This window comes from Penicillium canescens (assembly GCF_028828765.1).
Source record: "Penicillium canescens strain IBT 15451 chromosome Unknown utg000005l_segment0_segment0, whole genome shotgun sequence".
NCBI classification, from domain to species: Eukaryota; Fungi; Ascomycota; class Eurotiomycetes; order Eurotiales; family Aspergillaceae; genus Penicillium; species Penicillium canescens.
The window spans coordinates 82,141-104,880 of record NW_026703967.1 but is presented as its reverse complement, the minus strand read 5'-3'; the positions used below and the strand labels follow the sequence as shown (position 1 = coordinate 104,880).

General features: G+C 51.7%; 12 protein-coding genes across 12 annotated transcripts; 6 read left to right on the top strand and 6 right to left on the bottom strand.

Moving 5' to 3' along the window:
- Nucleotides 1-65: 65 nt before the first annotated feature.
- On the bottom strand, nt 66-1,250 carry N7446_007657 (uncharacterized protein; the record flags this gene model as incomplete). Its single annotated transcript, XM_058516402.1, has 1 exon — nt 66-1,250. The coding sequence occupies one exon, from the start codon at nt 1,248-1,250 to the stop codon at nt 66-68; it is 1,185 nt and encodes a 394-aa protein (XP_058370048.1).
- Nucleotides 1,251-2,525: 1,275 nt separating this feature from the next.
- N7446_007656 (FAD binding domain-containing protein) lies at nt 2,526-2,751 on the top strand (the record flags this gene model as incomplete). Its single annotated transcript, XM_058516401.1, has 2 exons — nt 2,526-2,668; nt 2,700-2,751. The coding sequence occupies 2 exons, from the start codon at nt 2,526-2,528 to the stop codon at nt 2,749-2,751; spliced, it is 195 nt and encodes a 64-aa protein (XP_058370047.1).
- Nucleotides 2,752-6,419: 3,668 nt separating this feature from the next.
- Nucleotides 6,420-9,375, top strand: chsG (chitin synthase class III; the record flags this gene model as incomplete). The annotated part of the gene is made up of 5 exons (XM_058516400.1): nt 6,420-6,497; nt 6,546-7,029; nt 7,090-7,451; nt 7,506-9,185; nt 9,238-9,375. The coding sequence occupies 5 exons, from the start codon at nt 6,420-6,422 to the stop codon at nt 9,373-9,375; spliced, it is 2,742 nt and encodes a 913-aa protein (XP_058370046.1).
- Nucleotides 9,376-9,906: 531 nt separating this feature from the next.
- Nucleotides 9,907-10,674, top strand: N7446_007654 (NEDD8-conjugating protein UBC12; the record flags this gene model as incomplete). The annotated part of the gene is made up of 4 exons (XM_058516399.1): nt 9,907-9,927; nt 9,987-10,077; nt 10,172-10,461; nt 10,522-10,674. 4 exons carry the CDS (start codon nt 9,907-9,909, stop codon nt 10,672-10,674), a joined length of 555 nt encoding a protein of 184 aa, XP_058370045.1.
- Nucleotides 10,675-11,215: 541 nt separating this feature from the next.
- N7446_007653 (cytochrome c oxidase subunit VIIa) lies at nt 11,216-11,870 on the bottom strand (the record flags this gene model as incomplete). The annotated part of the gene is made up of 5 exons (XM_058516398.1): nt 11,216-11,295; nt 11,367-11,402; nt 11,556-11,598; nt 11,699-11,733; nt 11,786-11,870. Coding segments are annotated over 5 exons (279 nt in total), but the record flags the coding sequence as incomplete, so codon positions are not given.
- Nucleotides 11,871-12,104: 234 nt separating this feature from the next.
- Nucleotides 12,105-13,273, top strand: N7446_007652 (TBP-associated factor 8 family protein; the record flags this gene model as incomplete). The annotated part of the gene is made up of 2 exons (XM_058516397.1): nt 12,105-12,432; nt 12,498-13,273. 2 exons carry the CDS (start codon nt 12,105-12,107, stop codon nt 13,271-13,273), a joined length of 1,104 nt encoding a protein of 367 aa, XP_058370043.1.
- A 173-nt stretch (nt 13,274-13,446) lies between these two features.
- N7446_007651 (uncharacterized protein) lies at nt 13,447-13,804 on the bottom strand (the record flags this gene model as incomplete). The annotated part of the gene is made up of 2 exons (XM_058516396.1): nt 13,447-13,537; nt 13,587-13,804. 2 exons carry the CDS (start codon nt 13,802-13,804, stop codon nt 13,447-13,449), a joined length of 309 nt encoding a protein of 102 aa, XP_058370042.1.
- A 174-nt stretch (nt 13,805-13,978) lies between these two features.
- On the top strand, nt 13,979-15,415 carry N7446_007650 (putative Rad51 family DNA repair protein; the record flags this gene model as incomplete). Its single annotated transcript, XM_058516395.1, has 2 exons — nt 13,979-14,038; nt 14,087-15,415. 2 exons carry the CDS (start codon nt 13,979-13,981, stop codon nt 15,413-15,415), a joined length of 1,389 nt encoding a protein of 462 aa, XP_058370041.1.
- A 60-nt stretch (nt 15,416-15,475) lies between these two features.
- N7446_007649 (threonine/serine dehydratase) lies at nt 15,476-16,725 on the bottom strand (the record flags this gene model as incomplete). The annotated part of the gene is made up of 2 exons (XM_058516394.1): nt 15,476-16,245; nt 16,311-16,725. The coding sequence occupies 2 exons, from the start codon at nt 16,723-16,725 to the stop codon at nt 15,476-15,478; spliced, it is 1,185 nt and encodes a 394-aa protein (XP_058370040.1).
- Nucleotides 16,726-16,891: 166 nt separating this feature from the next.
- Nucleotides 16,892-18,088, bottom strand: N7446_007648 (Ketol-acid reductoisomerase; the record flags this gene model as incomplete). Its single annotated transcript, XM_058516393.1, has 1 exon — nt 16,892-18,088. One exon carries the CDS (start codon nt 18,086-18,088, stop codon nt 16,892-16,894), a length of 1,197 nt encoding a protein of 398 aa, XP_058370039.1.
- Nucleotides 18,089-18,615: 527 nt separating this feature from the next.
- N7446_007647 (isochorismatase family protein family) lies at nt 18,616-21,069 on the top strand (the record flags this gene model as incomplete). Its single annotated transcript, XM_058516392.1, has 1 exon — nt 18,616-21,069. The coding sequence occupies one exon, from the start codon at nt 18,616-18,618 to the stop codon at nt 21,067-21,069; it is 2,454 nt and encodes an 817-aa protein (XP_058370038.1).
- Nucleotides 21,070-21,351: 282 nt separating this feature from the next.
- N7446_007646 (rhamnogalacturonan acetylesterase RgaE) lies at nt 21,352-22,153 on the bottom strand (the record flags this gene model as incomplete). The annotated part of the gene is made up of 2 exons (XM_058516391.1): nt 21,352-21,992; nt 22,042-22,153. The coding sequence occupies 2 exons, from the start codon at nt 22,151-22,153 to the stop codon at nt 21,352-21,354; spliced, it is 753 nt and encodes a 250-aa protein (XP_058370037.1).
- Nucleotides 22,154-22,740: the final 587 nt, after the last annotated feature.

Here is a 22,740-nt window from a genome sequence, read left to right as displayed (position 1 = left end):
CATACAAAGAATCAGAATATAAAAGACAAAGCAAAACCAAGACGCCCAGCTGATCTAAAGGAACCTTATTTGACCTCATTCGCATCGGAGAATGGACTCTCCACCCGGGCAGGTGGTGTCCCGGTGGAGCTCCGCCCATCACTTAAGCCAGAGGTTCGACGTGCCGACTGGCGATGTGCAGAGTCTGTGTCCAAGTTGGCTGACCTTGGCGTATCATCCTCTTCATCTGAGGAGGCATCAAATGTGGAAATGTTGTGGTTGATCTGCTGGCTGTCCGTGGCAGATGGTGCCCGGCTCGTGTTCTTGCTAGTGTTTGGCTCGGACACTTCTTCGATACGGTCGGTGGCAGGCGGGTTCTTGTTTTCCTTTTTCTTCAGTGAAGGACCACGCACCATTACTGGTTTGGCTGTCACACTGCGAGCCACGCATGAGCTGTTGCCCTTGACGGCTTCCGCCCGGGCGAGTTGCGCTGGGGTGATGGCAGGTACGGCAGGTGCATCTGCGGGGGTCACCGTGACCGCGACTGGGGAATCTTCGCCGGGTGTGTTGCCCCCAGCTCCTCCATTGTGAATGCTAACCACGGCGGCCCGAGAGCGTTGAATCTGCTGCGCAGGAACGGCGCTGACAATGGCATCGTTGCGGTAGATTGTCGTTGCCACACTGCTACGCAATGTGGGAGAGATGCTCTGGTGACCGGTGGTGGTCGTCCAGGACGAATCACGGAGATCGCCTGGCATAAAGAAGTGTTGGTCGGGAGTGGCACCAGGAAGAGGGGGAACGGGGGGAACGAGAGACGCCGGGGTTTCTGGCGGAGAACGGTTGGTGACACCGGGGATATAGGCGATTTGAATCACGTTGGAGGCACGGGTTAGGACCGTGGAGGCGATAGACTGTCGTTCACTGCGAGCAGCCGAGAATTCGTTGTTCTTCTCTGCCTCCTGGCGCTCCTGGCGCTTCTTCCGGATAACGAACCACCACACCAAGAATACAATGAGGGCAATCGCTGCCACACCCCCAATGACACCACCCGCAATGGCACCGGAATCGCTGCCACCAGAGGATGGCTGGGAACCACCGGTCCCTGTTGAAATACACTTTGTGGTGGCGCACTGTTCACAGGTCTGGGTGGTCATGGTACAAATTGAGCCATCAGGGCATGATGGGCAGGTGGGGGAGGAGTTTCCACAGGGTACGCAGCGCTTGAAGAGAGAGCGAGACGGGGAGAAGGCGGAATCGATAGGTTCGAGCATGATGGGCGAAAACAACACAAGAGAGGTATCAACAAGGCCGGTCAACGGCGTAAGGAATGTGCAGAGTAAGTAAAGTAAAGGAGTGTGGCTCAATCGGCGTCAAGTCGTGAGCGTAAACAAGATCATAAAGCCCAGTCGAGGCGGGAAACGAGTGTATAAAGGGAGGTAGGCGTTAGGCGATAACCATCGTCTGGAACGAACCCAGATCAAAGACAACTGGAGTCGCGTATATGGCAAAAAGTCGAAGGTGAAATGAGAAGAACAAAGAGGAGAGAGACGGGAGAGAGAACGGGGGCCCAAGTCACGGGAGTGGGCCTGAGGTTCCACGGGTACGGGGTAGTCAGGTACAACAATGTTAAATATACGGAGTAAAAGACAGAAGATGGAAGATCGAACGTAGAATAGCATTTAGAATAGATATTTAACTACGATTTAATATAGAGAACCACGATTGTTTCATCCCATGTTCGCCTTACTTAGAAAAAGGGAGAGACGAGGGTTGGGGGGCTGTGAGTCCAGACTCTCGGATTATCGATGTTCCAAGATTACATGGCGTAGTCTCGACTGGGCACTTTTATAAGTGGCTGACATCGACAGGTTTCATCAATCTGTAACATCTATGTGCATGTACGCAGCCCTCAGTATGTCATTTCCCTAAGATTACTACCAGCTAGCCCTAATCAAAACCCTAAAATTTATGTTAAAAAGTTTGATTCCCAGCCAGATTAGAAGGGGTGCGGGTGCCTTCCCATGCAAGGTTCATAACCTGTACATAAGGGTGCACGCAGCCCTTGTGGGATCCTACCAGATACGCTACATCCTAGATAGTTCCTTATAAGCATTGAAGTTATTTCTTTGTATGACTATAAATACTACAGTTTACCCGTGGACTCAACAAAAGAACCTGTCCAATCAAGGACTGTGGGTGGATCTAAGTGGGTCCCAGATCTTAGATAACAGCCTTGGCGATATTTCGGATTTGAATTCGTTCAGTACAGACATAACTAGTTTAAGGATTATAATAATTGGTCTTATTCTACTTCGCTTAAATGTAACTTTCAGGATTGATGTTGCCACAGGGAGTATTATGTGGATTATTCATTGAAAACTCTTAACTATATATTTCGACTGTCAGGCCGATTGATATATATTTCATATTCTCATTTTGTCCCTGGTGTTGATATGTACTATAATTCCAAAAGGATTAATTTGACAGCCAGTGAGTCGGGTACATATATTATCAATACACCTCCATGGGAATGAGACAGTGACTACATGTATATTACTGAAAGCGCATCTGCGATGATTGCCAAGTATGGAGGTAAGCTTACAGAGGAACAGGCGAAGGGAGAAGCCATTCGCTCCATGGAGCCTTTCTCTCTGGAAATTGAGTCCGTTGACTGGTGGACCCTCTACAGGTATGTCTATCCCACTTCCTCACCTTGGTAGCTCAAGTTGCCGCCGAGGGAAGCCAGATGTTCGATCTTCCCAAGATTGGTAATGTATACTATAGATCAGGATTGGGCGGTGCATACCGCGTACACCATTTCAATAAAAAGTGGTGCTGTACCTGTTCTACGACCTGATGGGATTCTAGGACATGCAGTTTCATTGAATGAGACCGACAGCATCGTCGTCTTTCTCGGGGATTTTACACAAATCCGTTGTAAATAGTGCATCCCCGAGCAATTCCAGTTGGACTTGAATATAGAGATCAATCCAGCTAAGTTCAATCTTTGATGCTCAACTTTGAGATTTTGAAACCGGGTGCGAGGGTCAAAACTCCAAATTAAACCAGAATGAATCAAAGAACGTTTGAGCATTGAAGTCGAAGTCACGGAATATATCTCCCGAAAAGGGCATTTGTCCTGTCGTGTTCGATGCCAACCCAGGCTGTTCATTGGATTATTGCGGTTGATCAAGTTGTTCTACCCCAAATTAGCTTCGAGCCAAGTAAGACACACGAGTTCTCACCATACATGGCCACCAAGCACTTCGATCGAATCATCGCCATTCTCTCAGCACATCGCTCTGCTACTATGCTGTACGGTTTCAAGTAATCCAGGGCCCCTATCCAGGGCACTTCCAAGGCTTCGCGGGTCACGATGTTCACAATGGGCGGATATAGTTCAGCAAGGAGCGTGATAGACCCAGCTGTGAATTAGTCTACGATCAAGTCAGCTTGGGAATAAGAGGCGCTGTACTGTGCTCACAGAAAACGTTGTAATACCAAACACTGGCTAGATTGGTGTAGCAAGTTTCATGTACCAAGCCATTAAGATCAATGGCGGACTGAACGCAGAAGACTGAGCAGTCCATGGTGAAATTTGCACAGGTTCCAGCCCCGGATAATCCCCTCTCGGTTCCTGTGGATAGAATCCCGTGTAATGATTTCGAGAGAACTGGCCTGTAAATAAGAAGCTTCAGGTACAAAAACCTGCAGACATGGTTAGTGACACTGACGGACAAGGTGTTGATTATAACTTGCCTCGCCTTTAGTAGATACTATTCTCTGAGAAATTGGGGCTGTGCTTCAGAAAATGGGACATCCCAACGAAGCGGCCATGGAACCCTGATTCGAAAACCCTGAAGCTCTGCGTCCAATTGTGTGATATACTGAACCTGGAGCAGCGTCTCCGGTGGCCTTAGATCGGCAGGATTTTCTTCGCATTGTTTCCCGACATTATCGTAGAGCGTATTTAACGTCCTTCGGAGAAGTTCATACAGATTCAGAGTTGCAATGGACCACTCGACATGGGAGAATGTTCCCTGGCTGTTCACAAATCGTGGAGTCCACTACTAAATAACTGTCATCGATCAGTTCTGGAAGAGGTGTGGATGGCTTATAAGATATCATGACTGGGCGACCAAGGATGATGCTGATTTCCCTACATCTCTGTCAGCTAATTCAGCCAATAAAAGGTTCACCCTCTTACAGATCCAGCATCACACAAGCATGCCATACCCTCCTCCGAATCTGAATCTTGGCAAATGATCGGCGCTCATTTCCAAGGTCGGAATGCAGCCCTACTCTGCGCCAGCCTGCAGGCCGTCCCAACGACGTGCCAGAGGCGATTGGGGATTCGGGAGCCTTAGAGGTAGTGGGCCATCCACAGGAGAGTCTGGGCCAAGGCAAGATCGCCGTCTTCGAGGTAGTCTACATCTAGAGCTGGTTTGCATGTGTGGAAGAAGGCCTCGGATATTGCCTCTCGTTCATGCTGAATAATATCAGAAAACTGACAGCCCGAAGCGAAGATCACATTCAACCCATAGTAGAAGGTCGTGCGATTCCCTCTGGCGTCTCCTAGACCCAGGCAATTTGTTGATCGCGTTGAAGGGCTGTCCTTGTTTCTCCACAGTGAGTCATAAGGCTGCGAGATGCCTCTTTGTGCACAAATGGGTACCGAACATGGATCTGCGAAAAATAACAGTCGACAAGGTGATCTGCCAAGGGACGCGGTGGGAGTAATTCTTGTAATTCAGACGTATTACAATCCCCCGCGCTTTCCCGGTCAAATTGACGAAGAGAGGACTCCTGCAACGGGGCCAATGGTTTTGGTGCTGTATTCTGCAACTGCTTGATAAAAGCGACCGTGGACGAGTCTCCAAAAAATCCACCAGTCGACTGCTCGTTGAATGGACGGGAGACCAGGCCCATTGTAGTCACGCTGGAATTGTCTTTTATCGACTGGACAAGGTATCCAAGGCTTCCTGTAATATCCATGGTGCTTCGAACGATATCAGCGCACGACTTTCTATCAAGCTCACTGGGCTTACCTTGGTTTACCTGGAGCATTCTCATAATGGCCGGTCTCTCGACGGGCCCCGGCAAGTGCCACACTGAGGTTGACCTCACATCACAGCGGATTTTATGTGATCGACAAGTCTTACATGCAACACTGACTCTTTTTCTCTTGGTCAGTCTTTGGGTATGAATACTGCGGTTAGACATCTGTGTGACTAGGATAGGAGAAGTGTGAAGCTGATAGAGCCAGGCGGTGAGAAAGTATATATACAATTGTTGCACGGAGGACACATGAAGATATATCCTTGCTGGGGGTTCCACGAGGCAAAGTGGAGGATAAGTAACCAAATTGTCTCCTACTGGGTTTATCCCCCCGGATAGATGTGATATTGTATGGAAGAAGAAACATGACTACAAAGGACGTATAAGACCAATCCGAGTGGCCAAGACAAAGCTTTGACCGCCTGAAAAGAGTTTCTGGTCATTAATCTGTAACAGGCTACATCGGATATAACCGTTGATCAGCAAACATGGAGTATATACCATACAGTATACATATATGTACAGCTGGACAGGTCAGGCGAAAATTCTAACTTGGATCCAGGTTGTAAGTGAGAGGCGCAGTGCAGTTAACAAATAGGATGGGGCTCTTGGCAGATCCCGAAATAAATTTAGGGGAGATCATGGCGCTAAATGTCTGAGATTATTGCAGGGGACCTGTCCACTTTTAACAAAATTTAGGGGGGCAAATTTGGCTAGTGTAAGTATACCAATACCGTCGTAGTGGATCACATACCTTCCCCTGGACAGCTGGGCAGTTTGTTATGGTTTGAAGAATGTGAGAATGAAGTGTCCCTTTTCACCGAATGTTTCACCAGTGGAGCCTGTTTATTGGGTTCGGATGTTCTAGTGTTGTTCATCCAGCCCCAGAAACAGTAAGGTTGTGGATGATCTGGAGGAGGCTAAAAAAAGACGAAGATTTAGCAGTAACTTAAGAGGCAAAAAGGGTGAAGTCCAAATCACCAAATCACCAAATCATTGTTTCTGGTATGGAATCCGGTTCAGGGACCAGTCAGGGTCTTTGGTCCCTGAACGGGAGACTCCATACCTGTGACCTCAAGGGATGGAGTATGCCCGGGAAAATAAGAGACGAATCAGACTAACTACTAAAACGAGAAAATGAAAGAAAAGATTAAAACGAGAGAAAAGAGGAGGCTAACCAGGACGGGGCTAGAGATGTCTATTTTTGCTTAGTCTCACTCTATTCTCCTTTTTCCCCCTTCGCTTTTTCTTTCCCCTCGTTGCACGTATTCATTTTTTTTTGGCCCTGGTGGCTTCATTACACCCTTTCTGCTACCCTTTCGACTCTTTCAACCCTTTCGACCTCTGATACCCCCTTCGCGTCCCTTCTAGCTTAATATACCATGGCCTACCAAGGCTCGGGCTCGCACTCGCCGAGCTACGATGATAATCATCGTCTGCAGGATGTCCCTGCATCGCAAGTAAGCGGATCGTGGACGTCGCAAGACATTTCAACTGACCGTGTGCAGTATCGCGAGGACGAAGATGCGGCGCGTGGCCTGCTCTCTCAACAGCAGGGCCCCTTTGCGACTCCCTTTGATGACCCTAGCTCCCGTGGGCCCTCTCCCCAGCGTCGGGCCTCTGGATACAGTTTGACCGAGACCTATGCCGCGGACTCTGCACCTTCCTACAACGACCCCTACAGTGCTGGCTCCGTTTACTCCGGCCACGAGGAAAGCCCCGCTGCGGCTTTTGGTGTCCCTGGCCGCGTCGCGTCGCCCTATGCTCGCAGCGAGACATCATCCACAGAGGCATGGCGCCAGCGACAAGCCCCTGGAGGCACCCAAACTGGCGGCGGCGGTCTGCGCCGATATGCCACCAGGAAGGTCAAGCTGGTCCAGGGCTCTGTCTTGAGTGTCGACTACCCCGTGCCTAGTGCAATTCAGAACGCCATTCAGGCCAAGTACCGGAACGATGTGGAGGGCGGAACTGAGGAGTTCACCCACATGCGATGTACGTGATGAGTGAGCGACTTCCATAGCAGAAACTAACAAGCGTTTTTCGTTCTTTCAGACACCGCGGCTACTTGTGACCCGAATGAGTTTACCCTCCACAATGGTTACAACCTGCGTCCCGCCATGTACAACCGTCACACCGAGTTGCTTATCGCCATTACCTACTACAACGAAGACAAGAACCTCACAGCGCGTACCCTTCACGGTGTGATGCAGAACATTCGCGACATTGTGAACCTCAAGAAATCCGAGTTCTGGAACAAGGGTGGTCCCGCGTGGCAGAAGATTGTGGTTGCGCTCGTGTTTGACGGTATCGACCCTTGCGACAAGGACGTTTTAGATGTTCTTGCCACCGTGGGTGTGTACCAGGACGGTGTCATGAAGCGTGATGTCGACGGAAAGGAGACCTTGGCTCATATCGTGAGTGGACCACAGGCGAAACGGCCTCGAACAGAAGACTAACGAATGATTCAGTTCGAATACACCACCCAGCTCTCCGTCACACCTAGCCAACAGCTTATCCGCCCCACTGATGACGGTCCTAGCACACTTCCCCCTGTGCAGATGATGTTCTGTTTGAAGCAGAAGAACAGCAAGAAGATCAACTCGCATCGTTGGTTGTTCAATGCCTTCGGCCGTATTTTGAACCCCGAGGTCTGTATTCTTCTAGATGCTGGTACGAAACCAGGCCCTAAGTCTCTGCTCTATCTCTGGGAAGCCTTCTATAACGACAAGGATCTTGGTGGTGCTTGTGGTGAAATCCACGCCATGTTGGGTAAGGGTTGGCGTAATCTGATCAACCCTCTCGTGGCCGCCCAGAACTTCGAGTACAAGATCAGTAATATCTTGGACAAACCGCTGGAGAGTTCGTTCGGTTATGTTAGTGTCTTGCCCGGTGCGTTTTCGGCGTATCGATTCCGTGCGATCATGGGCCGTCCGCTCGAGCAATATTTCCACGGTGATCACACCCTGTCCAAACAGCTTGGTAAGAAGGGTATTGAAGGTATGAACATTTTCAAGAAGAACATGTTCTTGGCCGAGGATCGAATTCTATGCTTCGAGTTGGTTGCCAAGGCAGGCTCCAAGTGGCATTTGACGTACGTCAAGGCCTCCAAGGGTGAAACCGATGTGCCCGAAGGTGCTCCCGAGTTCATTTCCCAGCGTCGTCGTTGGCTGAACGGTTCCTTCGCTGCTGGTATTTACTCGCTGATGCACTTCGGCCGTATGTACAAGAGTGGCCACAACATCATTCGCATGTTCTTCCTCCACATTCAGTTGTTGTACAACATCTTCAACACTTTCCTCACCTGGTTCTCCCTGGCTTCATACTGGTTGACCACCACCGTTATTATCGACTTGGTCGGTACTCCAAGCAAGAACAACGACTACACTGCTTTCCCCTTCGGCAAGTCCGCGACTCCTATCATCAACACCATAATCAAGTATGGATATCTGGCTTTCCTCCTGCTTCAGTTCATTCTTGCGCTCGGTAACCGGCCCAAGGGATCCAAGTTCTCGTACCTCGCCTCGTTTATCGTATTTGGTCTGATTCAGCTTTACATTGTGGTCGACTCGATTTATCTTGTTGTCCGCGCCTTCAGCGGTGGTGCGCCCATGGACTTCGACACAACTCACGGCGTTGGCGCCTTCCTCAGCTCTTTCTTCGGATCAACTGGCGCTGGTATCATTATCATTGCCTTGGCTGCCACCTTCGGTCTGTACTTCGTTGCCTCGTTCATGTACGCCGACCCGTGGCACATGTTCACCTCATTCCCCGCCTACATGGTCGTCCAGTCCTCCTACATCAACATCCTCAACGTCTACGCTTTCAGTAACTGGCACGATGTCTCCTGGGGTACCAAGGGTTCTGACAAGGCCGATGCGCTGCCATCAGCCACGGTTACCAAGGACGAAGGCAGTAAAGATGCGGTGATTGAGGAAATCGACAAGCCTCAAGCAGATATTGACAGTCAGTTCGAGGCTACTGTCAAGCGCGCTCTAACGCCCTATGTCGCCCCAGTGGAACACGACGAGAAGAGCTTGGAAGACTCATACAAGAGTTTCCGTACTCGCCTCGTCACCCTCTGGATTTTCAGTAATGGCCTCATGGCAGTTTGCATTACCAGCGAGTCCGTCGACAAGTTTGGATTCACCGTAAGTTTTCCCGGCACGTTTCCGATGATCATTTTAACTAACATGAACCTAGAACACTGCCACCGACCGTACAGCCCGCTTCTTCCAGGCTCTTCTGTGGTCCAATGCCGTTGTCGCGCTGTTCCGTTTCATCGGTTGTTGTTGGTTCTTGGGTCGCACTGGTATCAAGTGCTGCTTCGCCCGCCGGTAAACAACAAAATGTGCTTTATTTGTTTCTCATGACTGCCTGGCCCAATATGCCATTTATTTTTTCTTCATACCGTGATCTGTATTCTACCTAAACATGCCCAATTCTCTGATTTTGCAATGCCAGCCAGTATGTACTGTTGCGTCTCTCATGGTAAACGCAACCTGGTGATCTATTTTATTTTTTTGTTGGACTAGCCAATGGATGCATTAAGGGTGTTATGATTATCAACCATTTCATATTGAGCACATTGTCCCTGTAGAAAGTGCAGGTGGTACTCCGTAGACGTGTATAGATGTGGGCCTCCCAAGGCGGAGAGCATCCGAGGGCGATAAAGCCGATTGCTGATCTGAGCCCCCCGCAGGTCCAACTCTGCATCATTTCAATCACTTCAGGACTGCGCTGCTTTCTTTGATTTTCTCTCTCTCCGAACGTTGATTCTGAGGTCACCTCGCTACCGCAGCCTCCTCTCCAAACTCGCACACCTCCCGCAAACCGTCCGTTCCACTAGGTGGAGTGGTGACTTCAGCCAGGATGTTGAAAATCTGGTCTATGGTAGGGTGGTTTTGACATGTCACACACACTTCGGAATATGTCGCTGATAGCTCTTATAGAAGCAACAGCAGCAGCAGGCTGAGAATGCCGAGGGCGCTGCCGGCAAGAAGAAGAAGAAGGTCACCGCCGCGCAGTTGCGGGTGCAAAAAGGTCAGTGGATGTCCCTCGCAGCAGACGTACTTCTGTCGCAGTTGGTATACTATGCCTATTGTGAACATGTCATTTCTGACTCGGCTTTTTATAGACCTAACGGAAATCACTCTCGGAAACACAATGAAAATGGACTTCCCCAATCCCGACGACATCCTCAACTTCACCTTGAGCATCGAACCTGATGAGGGCATGTACAAGGGTGGAATCTTCAACTTTACCTTTAATGTTAACCAGAACTTCCCCCATGACCCGCCAAAGGTCAAGTGCACACAGAAGATTTACCATCCCAATATCGATTTGGATGGTAACGTCTGCTTGAACATTCTACGAGAGGACTGGAAGCCCGTTTTGAACCTCAACGCCGTGATTGTGGGCATGCAGGTTGGTTGATTTCGCTATAACCGTGACATTCCATGTGGCTGACAAGTGTGTAATCTATAGTTCCTTTTCCTCGAGCCTAACGCCTCTGATCCCCTCAACAAGGAAGCCGCGGAAGATCTCCGCACCACCCGCGAACATTTCAAGAAGAACGTGCGCAATTCCATGGCCGGCGGGTCCGTCCGAGGCGTATCGTTTGACAGGGTGATGCGGTGAAATCAGGACATGAAGCTTGCAGACTGACCCGAGTTGCCTGGCAGGGCGGCAATGGTTGCGCTGCAGACACACAGAGATGGTATTTATGATCTACGGCTTTACACATGGCAACATGGTTTGGCAATCCCATGGCGGCGCGCTGGTTTCCACGTACATATATCCGGCGTAATTAGCATTTGAATACAATAGATCCAATTCGCTCATGGCAAATTAAGCGCGTAGGAAGTCGATCGGTTGCTGGCTCCGAGGGATTTACTCCGGTATGCCATGCTCTGATCATACAATGAACCGAGGCCGAAGTTCGCACCAAGTAAGAGGGAAAGGTCCAAAGGCAAAAACAATTGGTTGTCCACAGGCGTATATGTACAATCGATCTCAAATCTAGCCACCCTTCGTACACGACCCGTTCAACCAAGCCCGATGGGCGACATCGGAACGTTTGCCCCCATCCACGGGCAATTTTCTAGAAACGCTTTGACAAAGAAAAGGACTGGCGCCGAATGGGCGGGAGGGAGACGACCGGATGCGATTCACGACCGATTTAACCGCGCTGGGCGGCACGCTCAGCCTCGAGGCGGGCGTAGTAGGTGTCGCGCTCACGGACACGGGGAAGGTGGAAGCCTGCAAATATTGTCAGACATTGAGCCTGGGAGCGCGTGGTTTGAGCATAGCCGGGGATGCGTTCTACTTACCGTACCACCAGAGGTAGCCGAAGGTGGTACCGAAACCTGGTGTAAAAGAATGCTGGTTAGTATCTATTGACCTTCTTGAGCCTGATCCAACTGTCGTCTGGGCGTTTGGATCCCACTCAGTCGCTCTCGAAGGATCGCGATCTCCAGTTGTTGTTCGATCATGCCACTCGGATTCGGGTCATGACTCACCGAAAGCGGTGCTCAGGTCCAGGACAAGACCACGGCGGAGCATCTGTAGAGGGACACAGTATGTCAGCAAACCATTGCGATCATTTAGACCAGCCGAGCTCTCCGATCGGGTCAACCCGGCCTTGCAGTGAAGGGGCACTTACGCCGGTGATGGGGGGGATAGCGGTGGGCATTGTGCCTGATAAATAGCGTCAGTTAGTGCTCGAGGTGCCGTTCAGTAGGTGACTGACTGGTTGGAACCCTGAAACGTTGGTGGTGGGGAGAGGAGAGGGGGGAGAAGAAGCGGACGGTTGTGAAGTGAAGTTGAAGCTTCGGAGCGGACTAAGCGAGTGACCGGATTGGTCGATCAAGTCTATACGATGGTCTGATCAAGTTGAAGGACCAAGTCGAAAATGATGCGAAGATTGGAGTGTTACAACGTTAATTATTCATTTAGATCTACAGTCTTATGCCCTCCCACCTTTCGTCACTTCAATCAACTCGACAATATCACTCAAGCTCAAATATCATCGCCTCAGGCACTAACACGTGACCTCCTAAATCATCCCAATGGCTCCTCCTTCACGACGGCGGTTGAACTACTTCAACCTCCGTTCAATCAAGCTCCGGAAACCTGTGGCTATGGCAGCTTCAGGTACTCCTGTCAAGCGCTCCTCGTCGTCTGTCCCCCACAACGATCCCAAGCGACTAAAGCATTACTATCACCATCATCGTCTGCAGGAGCCTGTTACTCTCCCGTCATCCGAGCCAGCTGTGCAAGATGAGGCTCACGTCGACCAATTGATGAACCGTGCTATTGGCATGACTTTGAAAGATGCCGGGTTTAATTTAGCCGAACCAACTGCTCTCTCGAGCTTCCGCAGTGCGACAGAAGAGTGTACGTGACTTGACGTCGGATGTTGTTCGAAGCTCCAACTGACGTGACCCGCGCGAATTTTGCAGATATGCTACGATTTTCCACATTTGCCCGCCAATCCATGCTATCATCCCGGCGAACACAACCTATTCCGCAAGATTTTGAACACGCCCTCACCCGTTTCCGTCTTACACCCGATGACCTTCTTCCTACCCTCAAATCTGCTCGATCTTCTATACCCGCACCACCATTATTGCCTTCTCCAGAGACGGAAGACGTGCTCCCACCAAGCCTACCTTCTCTCACAGCGCTCAGCAGTGAGGACGATCGCGCGAATCGCTCTTACATCCCAAAACACTTCCCCAGCTTTCCCAGCAAGCACACCTACTCTGCCACCCCGGTATTTGTCGAACGAGATGGCGACCCACGCAAGATTCGAGAACGCGCCGCAGAAGATGGGCGACATGGAGAGGAGGCATTGCGCAAGTTGGCAAGCGCCGCATTCCGCGACAACCAGACAGGTTCTACGGGCCATCACAAGAAACTCTGGGGTCGCAGAACGGATAGCATGGAAACGATGTTCGAGAAGACTACCAAGGCTCTCACCAAGAAGCTCAACAAAGACCCTTATACTACATCTGCGGCAGTAGCTTTGATCGACTCCGCCATGGAAATCGACTCAGGAAACCCGGCTGATGCCGACAAGGCCCGGGCCAAGCTTTTATGGAATATGGAGATGGGGCCGATTGTCAACTGCGAGCGGGATCTCTGGCGTCGGACGGCGTCGAATACGCGCCGAGGGGAGGAAAGTGCGAAGCCTTCCGCGAGTGCGGAACCACCTGAGGTCATGACTGGTCTGTAAATTGCAGGGGCGCAGGTCCCATTGGCGTTCTTTTCATTACGGCTGGCGCTTGTTCGATACCCCATGGCAGTGAAGCATTTAATCAATGTTATCTTATTCTCGAAACCTGCAAGTAATCGTAATCCATGTAACCAACTCCGCCCAATGCGTATTGATGCAATGCTAGTGTCCCGTCACCGTGTACTCGCTTGTTTCTCCTTCAGTTCCTCCGCTTGCCTCAAAGGTTCCCAGGATGTGGTTTCGACCGTCAATCCACCGGCGCAGCTACTGATCATCAGCATTTCCTCTCACCCGACTGAACTGACGCACTCACCGTCGGAACAACCGCACCACGGGCTTGCACACAACAACTCCTTTTTCAGGAATGCCGTCTTGTGGTGGGTTGCATGAGTATTGTGTCATTTCGAATAGCGGGCACTCCTTCAGGTCGACGGGGCCGCCTTTGCGACGTTTCTCTTGGAAATTGCGGTGGACGGTATTGACATGATCGGGGAGAGTCTCGGTGTGGAAGACACGAGTGAGAGGAGCCATTGGGGGCGGGAGGTGAAGGAATTGGAGAGAGGCGGCGCAGAGGTTATGTCGGAGTGAAGTTCAAGTTCGGGAGCTCCGCGCTATCCTTCCCGAGATCTCTCTGGTCAACCTCGACTGACTCGGAATTCTTGAGTTTGGCCCTTTCAGTGATGCCACATTGATAGGGCCATAGCTATGGCCGCTTATCTAGGGGAGAAATCGCTAGCAGATGTACACCACGAGGGACTAGATGAGGTACGTTATAGCTGCTCTTCTTTTAGACCGTGAGCTGACTTCTACAAGATCCTGTCTGAATTGACACAGTTCTATCCTGGTCTCGCAAGCCATGACTCGCATTCATTGGGCGTACCTGTTTTAGATGCACTGCTTGAAATCTTTGCACCCAAAAAATCCGCTGTACCACCCAATGCACTACTAGGTGATCGACTCCAATCTCGAAGGGAGCGTGATCAGGGCCAGTTTGGAGAATTCCTTACTGAAGATGAGGAAATGCTCTTGCATAGCCAAGCTCAAACCGATCATGTCGAAATGCCGGGAGAAGTACACCTGCCAGACGAGACAGACCCTTCTGCAACCTTGTCCCGGGACCCTGAGAGCATCAAGAAACGACCACTCCCTGTTGTGGAGATATCGAGCAGCTTGTCAGCCTCAGGGAAGTCACAGCTCTTGTACTATTTGACTGCACTCGCAATCTTACCGCGAAGTCATGGTGGTTTACCACTTGGTGGCCGGGAGTCAGCTGTGATTTTCATAGACACTGATAACCGGTTTGACGCCGAGAGATTGCGAGTCGTGGCTCGAGGTATCATACTGCAGCAACAGCTACAAACCGACCCTGATGCAAAGGACCAGCCAGCAGGAGCAACGCTGGGTCATGAGTTGGAATCGCTGCTTGTCTCTTCGCTGCAGCATGTCCATGTCTTTCGCCCACAGTCTTCCTCTGCTCTTTTAGCTACGTTACACAGTCTAGATACCTACCTGTTTGATCTCTCGAGACATCGTTCCGCCTCACGTGCGCTGCAAATGATCGCCATAGACAGCGCCACTGCTTTCATCTGGCAAGATCGGCTCCGCGACGAAATTGCTCGGATTGAGGAGATTGGGCGTCCTCGGGCAGAGGTTGATCGCGAGCGCGAGCGGAACCAGAGCTTCCACTTGTCTGATCTTTATGTTGAGTTGGCGATGGTGCTGAAGCGACTTCAGGGTCTGTTTCAGTGCGCAATTGTGTTCACAACGATCTCGGGGACCCGTGCGGCTCCATCTAGTGATGGTCAATCGGGTCCTGGTCTATACGACTGGCCCCAATCACGGACTCCTGCGTTACGGCCTGCTCTCCCAGCACCCTGGGGCACATTTCCAACTCTGCGTCTAATTGTCCACCGGTCATCTGTTCGTCCATTTCCACCAAGCATGGCCCCCCAAGCTGCGATCAAGGATGCTCATTTACGACAGAGCGTGGTTCACCAAGGCAAGGTATCGGTTTGTGTCAATGCATGGGGGCGCGTTGACTGGCCCCGTCAGGTGGTGGAAGCCATTGAGGCGAACAATGGGGGAAGCTTTTCATTTTACGTGCGTGAGTCTGATGTTGAGATACCCAAGCCTGATGAATGACCAAATGGATTCTATGTACGCTGTCTATCCACAAGAACGCGTTCTATAAACCTCGTAGCTTCAACCAAAGAGCTTCGAAATTGCCTCAACGGTGGTGTTTCCACCGCTGAACACAACTCCAACATCCCACCCTTCCTTTCCACCCTCCTGTTCAACCCTCCGTCGGAAGTTCTCATCAAATAGACAGACGGCCAATCCAACAACTGCACTCGGCTCAACAACAACCTTCATGCGCTCCAGAACCAACCGCATTGTTGCTTTGATCTGCTCTTCGGTGACAGCAAACACTCCCTCGACCCGTTCCTTATTGGAGATGACTTCCCAGTTGATAAGCCCAACCGGGGTGCGCAATCCATCCGCAATGGTCAAGGTACCGACGGCCTCAACACGCTTCCCGGCCTCCAATCCTCGGCGGCAATCATCTGCACCTTCAAAGGTGGGCTCTGCGCCGAACACGCGGGTCGACTTGTCCGAGAACCATGTCGCAACACCGGAGTTCAGCCCGCCTCCACCAATGGGTGTGATCACTGCATCTAAAGCTCGGGACCCGACTTGTTCAGTGTGTTGCGCCTCCAGCTCCAAAGCTGTTGTACCCTGCCCGCAAATGATATGGACGTGGTCGTATGGTGGTACTAGAATGGCGTTTGTCTTTGCCTGGATATCTGCCACCACGGCTTCTCGTTCTACACTTGTCGAACCGCTGAATATCACTTCTGCGCCATGGGACTGGGTGCCAGCGATCTTGCTCGGTGTACTGATCCGCGGCATCACGATATACGCAGGGACGCCCAGGGTCGAGGCTGCGAGGGCGAGAGCTTGTGCGTGGTTTCCTAGGGGAAGGAGAAGGAATTAGTCTGGGGTCATAGAAGTGTACCCGTAGAAGGTTCGAGGATACCAGAGCTGTGTGTGATCACCCCGCGTTGTTTCACTTCGTCCCCGCGCTCCTCCAACAAGCGCAACAGTGCATGGAAGGCGCCTCGTGCTTTAAAGGCTCCAATTCGCTGAAGATTCTCACATTTAAAGAAGAACCGGAAGTGTGGATGAGCGGGGGACTGGCCTTCAAATGGTGTTCCGACAAGCGCCTCCGGGGTTTGCGGCGTTGAGGCGATGGCGTCGAGGGTTTTGCAGGTCAGTAGTGGCGTCCGGTGCACATAGGGCTGGATGAGATCATACGCCGCTTGAACTGCGGCAGGAGTGAGCGATTGAGCTGCAACGGCGGGGGAAGTCATGGTGATGTGTAGGAGAGAAGTACAAGCGTCGATGACTCTTACCCCGGATCTTCTCCACTTGCGCACGTGGACTCTACGCATTCTAAAAGTATTCAAGCTAAGTATAAGATTGAAAAGATAAAAAGATAAAAGATGAAATGGGGGCTTATATAGCCTCAAAATGATATTTTCGAATATCTGAAACCCAAACAGAACAGTTCATAGTACATCATAATTTTTGAACCCCCACGGGTATCACAGTATTAACTTATTTCTGGTTCTCGGGGCGGAGAGAGCGAACGGCCTTACCGGCGCGCCAGATCTCAAGGTCCCGGATCTCCTGCATCTCCTTCTCGTACTTCTCACGGTAGTCCTTCTGGGAGTTGTAGTCGAGGGAGCGCTGGGTCTCAGTGCCGTTGTGGACGCTGTCGTAGAGGTCGTTGAAGACGGGCTTCAGGGTGTCCTTGAAGCGGCTGGACCAGTCAATGGCACCGCGGCGGGCTGTGGTGGAGCAGGCAGCGTACATCCAGTCCATACCGTTACTACCGATCAGAGGGTACAGGGACTGGGTGGCCTCCTCAACGGTCTCGTTGAAGGCCTCGGAGGGGCTGTGGCCACGCTCACGGAGAACCTCGTACTGGGCGAGGAACATACCGTGGATACCACCCATGAGGCAGCCACGCTCACCGTAGAGGTCGGAGTAGACCTCCTTCTCGAAGGTGGTCTCGTAGAGGTAGCCGGAGCCGACAGCGACACCCATGGCGATGGCGCGCTCCTTGGCCTGGCCGGTGACGTCCTGGTAAACGGCAATGGAGGAGTTGATACCACGGCCCTCACGGAAGAGAGTGCGGACGGTACGGCCGGAACCCTTGGGGGCAACGAGGATGACATCAATGTCCTTGGGGACATCGACCTTGGTGAGGTCCTTGAAGACGGGGGAGAAACCGTGGGAGAAGTAGAGAGTCTTGCCCTTGGTGAGGAGGGGCTTGATAGTGGGCCAAGTCTCAGACTGGGCGGCATCGGAGAGCAGGTTCATGACGACGGTACCCTTCTCGATGGCGGTGGTGACATCAAACAGGTTCTTGCCGGGGACCCAGCCGTCCTGGATGGCCTCCTTCCAGGAAGCACCATCCTTGCGGACACCAACGATGACGTTGAGGCCCTGATCACGGAGGTTCAGACCCTGACCGTGACCCTGGGAACCGTAGCCGATGAGGGCAAGGGTGTCGTTCTTGAAGTACTCCTGGAGCTTCTCACGAGGCCAATCGGCACGCTCATAGACGTCCTCTTTGACACCGGCGAAGTCAATGGTCTTGATACCACGGACGGGGGTGACGACCGAGGAGACACGGGGGAGGGCAGCAGCGGCCGCCACAGCAGGCCGGGGAAGGGCGGCGGTGACGACGGAGCGAGGAGCGGCCACGCGGGCGAGGCGGAGGGCACGGGGGAGACCACGGGAAGCCATTGTGAAGATATGGAAGAGAGGAGAGTGGAGAGTGAAGAAGGAAAAGAAGAATTGAGACCGGGGAAGCTCTGGGATTTATAAATGGGAGATGGCCGCAATCGCTGCGAGTCACTGCACGTGATCCCGGAGAGGTGCAGGACCTCCCCGGCCGGTGTCGGCGGTGGTGCTGATTGGGCGATGGAATGAGTCAGAGATTATGTCATGTTTCCAGCAGCAACCGTGGACGACCTGGCCACATTAGGCGTAGTCTGGATGTTCCCCGGAGTGAGGCCAAGGCTCCGAGTGTGCGTAGATAGCTGAATATACGGAGAAAGAGACTAACTCTGGGGTATGTTGTGTGATAATCAAATAGAATTTCAATTGGCTATCTTCAATTTATATATTATTGGTTGAATTAAACAGTGAGAAAAAAGGCCTCATACTATTTCGTATTTAGTGACTCTTTCTGCCTCAGGTGTCAACTTCCCCACCTCCACTTGGCTTTCACGAGGTCCGCCAGCTTCCTTGGATCACCTTAGGATGTTAGGATGAGTTACTTCTCATTCGGTGACCTTCCCACCATCCAGACCCGCAAGGCCTTGCTGCTGCTCGATTTCCAGAATGACTTTGTTCGGCCAACCGGAGCGTTGCATGTCCCCAACACGCCTGATATCCTCGAGACCCTGCCTCAGCTGGCAGCAGCCTTCCGTCGCGTGGGTGATGTAGTATGGGTGCGATCTCAATTTGATACCCCACAGGCCATCACCGATTGGAACTTTGGAGATCGCATTGTTTTGGATCGAGAACCCCCGTGCAGGAAACCTTTACCTTCATCTGATGTGATTGAAGTCGGATCGGACCGTGATTCACCTGAGCCTATTGATCCAGAGGCCTTCCTGTCTGCCGACCCATCGCTATGTGTTGCTCCCCAGACCCCGGGGTATCAGTTCCCCGCACCGATCCTTGCCGCCATTGATGCCCAAAAAGATACTGTTATGGACAAAACAGGATACTCTGCCCTGGAGTCGCCTGGTCTGATACTGTCATTTCGAACACGCTTCGTCACTGAACTATATCTCTGTGGCTCGCTGTCCAACGTGTCCGTGTTTGCCACCGCTCTGGATGCTGTCCGCAATGGCTTTTCCGTGACCCTGGTGGAGAACTGTTTGGGATTCCGTGATTTCCAACGGCACCAAGAAGCTATGCGGCGCATGGCCGACATCCTCGGCGCGACTGGTACAACCTCGCAGGAGCTCACCCAGGAGCTAGATTGGGATGAGACCGACGCAATTGCTCGCCAAGGCGCACCGCAGCCGAAGAGATCCGCCAATACAGCTGGCATTGAGAGCATCATGGACGGACTGGAGGCCTGGAACGCCAATGATACCACACCAAAGGATGATCCACAAGAAGAGGACGAGTGCAATCTTTCGGAGCTTGCCTCTCGTTCCCGCGCACAGCGCGCTGCCGCGCAGGCGCGGGGCACAGCGGAAGAGAAGAAGAAAGTGCGGGCGCGAATCCGTCGTCCAAAACGCCGAGAGCCTACACCCGAATCTGGAGCTAGACCTCACGCGGATATTCGCCAGCAAGATATGTTTTCCAAGCCAGGGGAAACACCCAGTACATCCCAAAGTGGCATTGGAGAAGGTGACTCGCGTATTGTGCACAATATCGATCTGCCAGCGGATGCATTCGAACGCATCCAGGCGGAGGTGGAATGGCAGAAGATGTATCATCTCTCGGGTCTAGTTCCTCGATTGGTGGCCGTTCAAGGCCAAGCTCAGCCTGATGGAGCGATACCCATCTATCGGCATCCTGCTGACGAGTCTCCAGCTTTCAGGCCTTTTACCCCTGCAGTGGATGCAGTGCGGGCGACGGTTGAGCGCATACTGGGTCACCCTTTGAACCATGTGCTCATCCAGCTTTACCGTGATGGACAAGATCGCATCTCAGAACATTCAGATAAGACGCTGGATATTGTGCGAGGGTCTTTCATTTGCAACGTCAGTTTAGGTGCTGAGCGCGTAATGGTTCTTCGGACCAAGGCTTCAGCATCTGAGTCTGCAGAAGGGGCGGAATCAGGTCGGACCACGCAGCGCGTACCTCTTCCTCATAATTCCCTCTTTGTTTTGGGTCAAAATACGAACATGCGATGGCTTCATGGAATCCGGGCAGACAAACGGCCTGATTCGATCAAGTCTACTGCCGAGCAAGCATACGGCGGCCAGCGTATTTCCCTTACTTTCCGGCAGATTGGCACTTACATCGAGCCTGCGACCAACACAATTTGGGGCCAAGGAGCTATCAGTAAGACAGTAGACCAAGCGCGCCCGGTAATCCATGCAGATGCCGCTGGAACAGAACGACTCATTGCTGCCTTCGGCCAAGAAAACCGTGCTACCGAGTTTGACTGGGACGCTGTGTATGGCGAAGGCTTCGATGTAGTCAACTTCGTCACTCCTTCTACAGCACAGCTGGTACTCAGCGGAGATTCTGTGATTGATTTGCGTGTACGACTTTGCCTGGGAGAAAACGGCATTCGATACGAAGTGGTTACCGGCTATGGAGAACAGGGTATCCGCAATGATCAGACACCGGTCTTGCCATTGTACATTGCTTCCGATGGGTCAACGGCCGCTGGTGACTCTGCTATCCTGACACTCTTCGCCCAACGAGTCGAGATTACACGGCCAGGTGCAGGTCCATTGCGTGGAGGCGACTACTTGCCAATAATCGACCAATTCTTGATGCACTGGCGCGAACATCGTGCCAACAATCCAGTCCATGCGTTTGAGTTCGGCTTTGAAGATTGGGAGCGTGTCCTTGATGGGCAACACTACCTAGGAGGTACCTTGCTCGCCATCGACGACTGTTCACTCTGGCCGGTTTTTCGGGAGATCATGCAAACACAAGGCGCGTTCGATACCCGGTTTACAAATGTGAACCAATACTACCAGCGAGTCGCGAAGCGAGGTATCGTCCGGTCAATTCTGGAAGAATGAACTTGTTGGAGGGATTATGATTTCTAGCATTTAGCGGTTGATGCATTTCAGTGTACCTGTTTAGCCATGGACATATTACGATCCTACGAATTTATTGACCGAGTCGCATTGGCTTGGGCATTTTCTCTAGCCTTTCTCTTGAATGTTTGTTGTGAACAACTGAGAGTCTTCAAACTCTGACCCTGCTTCTTCGTTGATTTCTACTGAGAGCCTACGTTCTATCATCCATAAGGCTGGCTTAAGTTTCTGATATTGCTGCTAATGCTAATTGACATTCATCCTCTAGAGACAGCTGCCAGGGAATGAGGTGGTGGTCAGAGAATTCTTCAGCGCAAAATTACCGCAAACCACCGCCTTGAAGAAGGCCTGAGCCACGGCCGATGCACCGGCAGTGCTGGTGTGTGTGTGATCCAAGGGGAAGTATGAATCAACGGTGGTGAGACCCAGGGTCTCAAATCGGTCCGCCACATACGCTCCATGGTCGACATAGGAGACTCCCGCCACTTCAGCCGCCAGCCGGGCATACTCTACAAACCGCGATGGGGAATAGGTGAATGTGCCAGTCTCCCAGGGGTTGTTGGGTGTTTGGCTGGAGATGAGCACGTTCGCACCCTTGGCCTTGAACGTTTTGGCTGCTTTCTCCAGGTAGGCTGGGAAGGTGAGAACCGTCTCGGCGACGCCGTTGTATGTTGTGCTGCAGGTTTCGCTTCCTGTGCCGCCGCAATCGGTACGCCCGTTGTCTGTGGTCGACAGCGATCCACCGTCGTTATGTCCAAATTCAATGACTACCCAATCACCGGACTGGACCACAGCTGCAATAGCATCGAAGCGGCCCTCTCGTGTATATGATCGGGCGCTACGGCCAGCTACAGCTTGATTGGCAACAGTGAGGGAGGTATACGGCTTCACGTATTCACCCCAACCTAGACGTCTCAGTATGGTTCTTTCTTGGAGGGCAAAGGAAATCCATACCAGCAGTGCCAGATCCGGTACCACCCTTTGCCATGGTCGAGTCACCAGCGAGGTAGATGGTTGTACCCAGCGCACTGGGCACAAGGGCAGAAAGCAGAGCAGCGGTCTTCATGGCGATTAGCAGACTATAAAGAGGGTATTCAGTGTGATATTACTTAGGATCATGTCTGGTCATTCAATTTATATACCCATGCCAAGTAATAGCCATGCCAAGCAACAAACTAGATACGTGGAAAAAGTGACATTCCCACCGGGGTATACATGTCCGAACTGTGAAGCTCGCTGTGTTTCATGGCGTTCGGGGCAGCGGAGGTGTCAGGGCCTGACAGAAAATGACGAAACAAGGCCAAGACATTATCTCCGATTCATGGAAACTGCATCTATGGGAAAATAATACTCCTAGTATTGCAGCCATCAATAATATGCAGCTAGCAGTGCCCCCGGCCGTGGCAGTTTGCGGGGAGACTATGCACGCGCCTTGGCCTCTTCATCGTTTCGAAGGTACGATAATGGTGCTCAAACCCTCCCTCTCCGCGTCTCCCTATTCTGTGGTATCAGCTATTTCTGGCCAAGGAAGTTTGATGAATATCAAGTAGTCGAATAGCCATAGAGGAGACAGTGACACTGGAAATGTCATGGTCCTTTCCACGGTCACCACCTCTGTATCAATACATAATGAAGTTGGAATGGTTAATGAAT